The 8,122-nt window shown below is 33.5% G+C and overlaps 1 protein-coding gene across 1 annotated transcript; it reads right to left on the bottom strand.

Moving 5' to 3' along the window:
• Positions 1 to 5,352: 5,352 nt before the first annotated feature.
• Positions 5,353 to 7,102, bottom strand: LOC126583066 (protein ELF4-LIKE 4-like). Its single transcript, XM_050247365.1, has 2 exons — positions 6,815 to 7,102; positions 5,353 to 5,789 (listed from the first exon to the last, which is right to left on the bottom strand). Exon 2 carries the CDS (start codon positions 5,753 to 5,755, stop codon positions 5,411 to 5,413), a length of 345 nt encoding a protein of 114 aa, XP_050103322.1. The 5' UTR covers positions 5,756 to 5,789; positions 6,815 to 7,102; the 3' UTR covers positions 5,353 to 5,410.
• Positions 7,103 to 8,122: the final 1,020 nt, after the last annotated feature.

The raw sequence follows: 8,122 nt of genomic DNA, 5'->3' as shown, positions 1-8,122 counted from the left end.
GGCGGGGATATATTTAGCCATTTTGGTTGGAGATGACCTTATGAACACGCGCACAGACTTTGTTTGCATATGCATAATGTGGGGTCCATGTGTGACGAGGGTAGAATGTTGTCAAGAAAAATTATAGGGACAATCTGCCTCGACTTCCAAGTATTTTATGCATGTTAGGCTTAAAGCATCCCCAATGGGGGCTTTATCCTCCTTGAGGCTACCACATTTTCAGCCTGAGTGAGAAGTTTCATCCCTAATGAGCCGGAAAATAGGGCTAGATCCACCACTTTGGCTAGCAACTTCCTTTCTTAGACCATCTCCAACCCATTGGATAAAGTTTAAAATATAAGCTTTAAAACTCTCCCAAACCATCTCCAACCATTCGGCTAAATAAGCCTTGGGGAGAAAATATATCTCTAGATTAAATTCCTCCTAGGATTTAAGCCTTGCTTAAATCATTATGGACCCATCAAACTGTCATATTTCAACTTTTTTTTGTTTTTTACTTATAATCTAACAGCTATGATCAAATGAGATCAAATCTAACGGTAAAAAAAAAGATTTGACTGCGCAAAATTAAATCTAATGTCTAAAATAATTTAAGAAAATTATTTAAATCAAATATAACATAAAACTTTATAATTGCCTATGTATTTGTATGATTTTTAATTACTTATTGGAATGTAAATATTTTTAGATGAAAATGTTCATAAAAATAAATTAGGATAATCTACATAAAATTAGGCTACATCTAGCCCCAAAAAATAGTGGGTCTCACAAGAAAAGTAGCAACCCATGTGAGCTAAATTCTATCACTCTCCCCCACTTGCAAATACATTTATACTCTCTTTTTATTCTTTTTTCTTACACATTTTCTTGCAATTTGGCTAATTTATGATTGTTTTAAATTCCATAAGAATTAAAATTTCAAATTGATTTAACATTCAACGACATTGGTGGGTGAAATTTTCAAAATGCTTTTTTTTTTTTCAAAATTGTATGATACTAATGTACCAATTGGTGCAAGGTAAATTGTTGTGTGGTACGCGAAAATCAAATTATTTCAGAGGGCGAAGTGGAGGTTTGTATATTTAAACGGATCAAAATGAGATAAGAGAATCTAATCTAACGAACGGTTCATAAGTGATGAAATCTAAGTTTTTCATAATTTGAACTTTTTAAGGTTAAAAGGTTCATAATTTTTTTTAAGATAACACATCCAAAAATCAACTTAAGATAAGTTAATACAAAAAAATAAATCATTGCATAATCAAATTACTATATAAATAAATATATATAGCCCCATATCGAGTCCAGAAGAAATAGCCCCTCATTGGGAGAGATTTTTTTATAAAGCTCTAAAGATTTCTCGGATCTCTAAAATGGGATCCATCACTTTTCTAGCTCCATATAAAGCCCCTTATTAGGGATGCTCTTACGAGCTAACTTTTAACCATTGATGCATTATGACACTGATGAATAACTTTTAGTCGTTGATTCAATGTAGAAACAACGAGGGAAAGTCATCCACTACATGATTGTCCAAGCACTGCTTTGATGACTAGTTTACTTGAAAATTGAAATTAGGAATAGAAAGGTCGGCAATACAGGTTGTGGATGCAAATTTCCGTTTTCTTCTTCTTGGACAAAATTGCACCTACAAAACAAATAACAACTTAGGTCAAGGCCAAGAGCCTCACTCGCCCACGATGAATTGGGGGGGGGTGCTTTGGCCGAAGAACCTCCGATGCCAAAGTTAGAATTTAAGGGAAAAGTGTTTGGAGAATTTAGAGAACTTAGCAAGAGTGTAGAACTTAGGTTTTTAGAGAAAATGAGGTAGTATATATAGGGCATGGCCGGCCTCCTTTGGAGAGATGGTAATCAGCCCTTTTGTGGCATTTTGGGTGTAATTGATAGTTAATTAGCCAATTAATAAATTAATTAGGTAATAAATCAATTAAGCTAATTAATATAATTTGAAAGGAATGTTTTGGGTGTTACCTTGTGGAGAAGATTTGATGAGGATGGATGAAGGTTTTGAATAAATACCTATTTTGGGCACTTTTGACTTGATTGTGGAATGATTGTTCATTGCTCGTGCGTAGGAATTTCGGTGTTCCTCGAGGGTAATTTTGTCATTTTCACCCTAGAATCCATGTGTCATCTTTTGATTATTTTTGGCTCCACACAGTTAACAAAGAATGGGTATGAAATCAACTACCTCATTCTAATCCTTCTAAAGATTTTAGGTGTTAGCTAATACATGGAAGTTAAAAAACAAAATAATTCAAAAACTCATCCCAGGTAATTAAACATGTAATACCACATGATTCTCGATGTATAGGAGAGATTTTTCAGTGTATCACAAGATGAGGCTGGTACATTATATGTTATTATACAATTAGAGAAAAGTTTTTTTTTTTTCAAGTGCCCCTCCTATTGTATAATGACATATGGTGTTTTGTGCCGTATTCCAGACGCACTGAAAAATCTCTCATAGTATGGGAGCAATGTTTATGTGGGCCTTGGGACACATAAATGTGTTTCCAAAATCCTCTAAGATTCCCAAAAATTTAGTATCTGTTGGATAATAGTTTCATTTTTTTTGTTTTTTAAATTCACTTTCTGTGTTAGTGATTGATGGAAAATATATAGAGGAGACGAGTGATATATAAGAGTAGATGAAGACCGGCGAGAGAGATCTAGAAGAAATGCAAGAAAATGCACACAATGAAAACTGAAAACAAAAAAAAATTGTTTGGTATCCTACTTGAGTTCAACTTTTTTAACTCAAAAATACTTTTTGAGTTTTAGGATTTGAATTCTTATTTGGTATGAGTCTTTTTAAAAATTGGATTAAAAACTAATTTGAAAACATAGTCCATTTCTTAAAAACACTAAAAAGTTTTTAGAGTTTTTCTCTCCCAACCCTCTCTTTCTTCTCTCCCCACTTCACACCCTGTATTCTCTTTCTACTCAGCCTTTGTCTTGTCTCCCTTTCCCATCACCCTCTCTTTTTCCTCACCTTCTCACAGTAATTTTTTGCTCTCTCCCAGTCGCCCTCACCTCCTCGCCCTCTCCCTGTCTTTCTCTCTCCTCACCAACTATTTCCTCTCTTTTCTCTTTCCTAATTCTCTCTCTCCTCCAATTTCTGCTCAAGGAAGTTTGAATTCAAACTAAAAAAATTATTTTTAAAAATTCAACCAAATAGATTTTTGAAATTTTAAGATTTAAAAGAAAACTGTTTTTAAGTGACATTATTTGAAAAATTATTTTTAGGAACGATCAAAGTTTTTTGGTAGAATACCAAACGGGCCCTTAATTTTTAAGATGTTTTCATTCTTTCTTCCTTATTTCTTTCCAACTCCCATCACCATTCTTTATCCTTCCCTTGACCCATATACTTTCCTCATATATCAAGCACAAAAAGTAAAAATAAAAAGCTAAATCCGAAAGGATTATCAAACGAACACTTAATTTTTACTATACTCTTTGAGTTCAAATTTCAAATAGGTAAGAATTTAAAAAAAAAAATATTCCAAAACACTTCAATTTAGAGGGTACAACTTTATACTTGAAGATGTTATTCGAGAATGAGATTACAAACTTAGAAGATATTATTGCTGTCTCAAGCACATGCTTAGGACTAATTGAACCACATGGGGTCTTTGTGCTGTTGGAGTTTTGATCAGCCTGCAATGAGGAACTCAAAAGTTTTAAGTTATTTGGGGACCTTTAAAAATTTTCCTTTAAGTTATATGGACCCCACACGCATCTTCCTCAACAATGCCATTTTGACGCATCATAATTACAAACTCTTTGGGAAAAAACAGATATTTCAGTTTAATGCTTACGCCAATGCTAAAAGTCGTTAAGAAACTATGCTAAAAAGGCAAAAACTTCATTAAAATGTAATGAATAATGTTAGGGAGACCACAAACTAAATGATGTATCATAATAGGAAATAAGCACTTAATCAACACTTACGTAATAATCCTATCATCAATATCCATGTCATTTGGTTTAGAAATTTTGGTATAGAAATTTGGGTTTAGCGACATCCCTAGCATTACCCTTATGCAATTATCCACAAAGGCCTACCACATGAGAAACTTTCAACAATGAAGACGCTAAGTTAGCGATGTCCAAAATCATCATTGTCACCATGCGTTGTGGATATCTTACATAGCATTGCGCGATTGATTTGGAACATCGACACCTTGGTGTCCTCATTATTTGTAAGATTTTCTCCATTCGAGAGAGAGGAGAGAGAGAGATTTGGAAAAGTCTTTTCGGTAGACTCCTTTCTCCCAATGCACATCCTTATTTATTTCTAGCATTTAGAAAGCATAAATCCAACAAAAGGCTAAGGATACCAAAAAAACAGAGGTGTGCAGTAGAATAAAACGGGTGTGCGGGAATCATTTCCCAATATTTAAAAGGAACAAATACAAAGTTAAAACCTTAAAAAGAATAAGGGAATCAATTAGAAAGAGAATATGAGCAAAAGGTAGCCAATCAAGGTTGAAACCATTTCCATTCCACCACTAAAAAAGAATGAACAATTGGGCCCTACATTTCTATTGTTTGATCATCTTTCTGTCCCTTGAAGTGCTTTCATATAAAACTAATCAACAAAAGTAAAATTTCAGGACTGCTTTCTTCTATTTATCCCAAAAGCATACTCACTATGTAAACAAGCTCAAGGAATTTTACACAGGAAACTTCTCTAAACATACTAAGTTTGCTAACAGTATATACCAATCCTCCATTGTTATCCTTAACTAGGGAAGGGACACCACATGAAATATTTTTTTGACAAACATGGGAAAAGAATAAAGCAGGTAATCGAAAGTTCCCCACAACAAACAGATAATATATCAAAAAATGATTATGAAAACCATCAAGAAAAGATAAAAACCAAATCAAATGTCGGCTTGATAGTCTAGAATAAAAAGATATGATCTATGAACAGAAAATTTCAAATTGTTAGCATTTTAGTGAACAAGCTTGGTTAGATATGTTAATATCACAACAAGAAGTGCACATGAGTCAATAAAATAATGCATCCAACACTCTATTTTCCTTCTAAATTGCTACTTATTCTTCTGCTTCCTCCTAATTTGGATCAAAAAGCAATGCATTCAACGGACTTTCCAGCCAAAAGCTAACATATTTTTATAGGATACAGATATGGCGGATCCAGTGTCAGAAATTGAAGATTATTGGGCTATTTTCTTATACCGATATTTCATGAAAAGTTTGTGGCAATGAATATGTTGCAAAATATTCAAATAGATATAATTGAAACACATGAGCAACACAATCTCATCAAGTTATTCTACTATCACAAACTTTTTCTTATTTAGTAATGAAGAGTGCATGATCTATACTTATAACACAACCAAATTATGAACAATTACCTGGATCTAATTCTCTGCTCGCTCGATTTCCAATTAGATTTCAAAGTCCCACCTGATTCAGCTTCGGAGGAAGCTTCCATTGACATGGAAAAAGAGCCAGAGAGATCAGCATATAGATCTACCACCCTTTTAATGTTGTTGTTAAGCTCTCTAATTAAGCCAACATTCCAGCTGAGGTTATTAGGGATCATCAACTCGTGGTTTTGGTTAATCTCATTACTTAGCAACCGGTTCTGATCCAAAATGTCTTGCACCTGCACAAAGCTCTTCTGGAATGTTTGCACAACTTTGGTCTCTAGTTGTGTTCCATTTCCTATACCTGTAAACATACCACCTTCCATTTCAATTTGGCTTCAATTAAAAATAATCCTTGCCCTGCATCAGAAATAATATTTATGATAAAAATTAGCAAAACAATCAAAAAAATTTTCGGAAAGTTAAATTGATTCATCGCAACTGCAAACACTTTCCACATAGAACGAAATGAAAAATGGACTGATTAGCACAAAATTTGTAGGGTAAGGAAGAAAACAAGGTTTCAAGCCCAATTAATAACTCAATTACCTTTTAGTTTGACCAAAATTAAGGTGAAATTTTTTGTTCTTTTATATTCTTCCTTTATTTTCTTGGGAACCAAACACAAGGATACTGATATGTCTGCACATCCACAGGGAGGGAATTCACATAGTAGGAAAAGAAAAATCAAACTTGGGACCTTTATGACCTAAAAGCATATACCTTTTAACTTGTAAAGAAACCCTTTTTTCCTTCTGTGTTTTCTGAACTAACCAAATCAAAGTATTTGTTTTTAATTTCTAATTGGAAAAGAATCTCAACCACAAAAGACCCCAGAAACCTAATCAATGCCAAAGAAGAGTATTTCACTAGATAAATAAAAAACATTTAAATTAAATTAAAAAACAAAATTAGTCAATGAAAGCAGATGCAAAACTTTCCTTGCAGAAAACAACAAATATCTAAATTAAATTAAAAAAAAAACAAAATTAGACAATTAAAACAAATGCAAAACTTTCCTTGCAGAAAACAACTTTGTATTGATTCCAAGTCTTTGCAGAAAAACAAAAAACAATAAGTAATTCCCACACTCTAAAATAGCAACACACACACACACACACACACACACACACACACACACACACACACACATATATATATCCAAGTTGGTGAGAAACTGAAAAAAAAAAATTGAGCTTCCAAAAATTAGAAATATGAAGGATTTTCCAGAATTAAAGCATAACCCAGAAATTTAAACAAACCAGAAACATCTTGAAGGTACGAAAGCAAATGAAAGTGTAATGAGAGAGAGGTAATTTTCCCAAGAAAACAAAAAAGGAAAGAAATTTTCTCGAGAAAGTGATGGAAAAGGAATCGAATTTTACTTATTTACAAAAGTGGCAGTGTGCCGGCAGGCCCAGAAATCATAAGAAGGAGAAGCATGAAGCAGCAGGAGAGGATGATCTTCTTCTGTAGGCGAGATTTGATGAGAGAGCTACCCTCTCTCCTCCCTCCCTCCCTCTCTCTCCACACTCTCTCTCTTCTCTGTGGGTGAGTATGTGACACTATTATCTTTGTGTGTGTAGGAGAAGGACAATAGTACAAGGGCGAATCAAATCCAAGAAAAAATGAATGGGTCTTAGTTGGTAGTCATAATTCCTTAAAAAAAACCCTTGAAAATAACTCGCTATTTTAGCACTAATGATAAACTAATCATTTTTTTCCAAAGCTAATCAAACAAATTAGGGATCTAAATTCTCTTCCCTCCTATTTCAGTTGCCCTCCCGTCCCCTCCTAATTTTTATGTTCAAAACATCCACCTCTTGATTCAACGTTCAAGATTTTGTCACGTTAACAACAACAAAAATCATTATACTTAGACAAAAAGGAGGGAGAGAAAATCTGGCTCCGTTAGGAACTTAGGATGGTGTCCAATACTAGAATTAAAAAAATTCAATTTGTTATCCATCCGATAATTGATATCATACTAAGAAAACGATGTTTTCAATCGATGCACAAGTGTTAGATATATATTTTTTTGGTGAACAAGTATTAGATATTTTCAAGCCTAACAGTGATAGAACTTTTTAATTGGTGCACAATGCTTACTATATATTCTTTTGAAGAAGCAATAGGTAATATATTTACTATCTTTTTTGAAAACTCGTCTCTTATTGACATGTAATTTGCCTGTAGAATAAAATCTCGATAAATGAATGTTTGATAAATTAATAATCTTGGCTTCAAATTTCTAATTATACATTAAGGGTGTTACATTTTACAACACAATTAATGCTCGAACCTACTAACTCCATCTTTTGGAGCATTTGGTAGATTCATTTGAACAATGAAGAGTCATTGGTCTTTTGTGTCCAAGTGCACATCTTTGTATACATGTTTACTTTATTAAATCTCTTTACGAGACAATGTTGAGATTGTTATGTCTTTTGTGCACGTGGGAACTTATTTGACAAATAATTATGTTATCTTAAGGCCATTATATATACAATCATAGTTCTCGGGGGCTCCATTCGCCCGCTTTCTTTGTGTAGAGGGTAGTCCCAATCTTAATGCGTTTTAATCATGCCGATAACCCAACTTCCCTAATTAAATAATTTATGATAAGTGGCTTCTTTACTTTTGCCTTAATTTTTGCTCCCACACCTGATCTCATCTTGTCCCATTTCTCATTT

Source organism: Malus sylvestris, chromosome 9 (genome assembly GCF_916048215.2).
Source record: "Malus sylvestris chromosome 9, drMalSylv7.2, whole genome shotgun sequence".
Classification (NCBI taxonomy): Eukaryota; Viridiplantae; Streptophyta; class Magnoliopsida; order Rosales; family Rosaceae; genus Malus; species Malus sylvestris.
Note: the sequence above shows the minus strand (reverse complement) of the source record. Positions and strands in the feature narration are given on the sequence as shown.

Excerpts from the sequence above, each read along its gene's own strand:
- LOC126583066 (XM_050247365.1), bottom strand. The coding sequence starts at position 5,755 with ATGGAAGGTGGTATGTTTACAGGTATAGGAAATGGAACACAACTAGAG.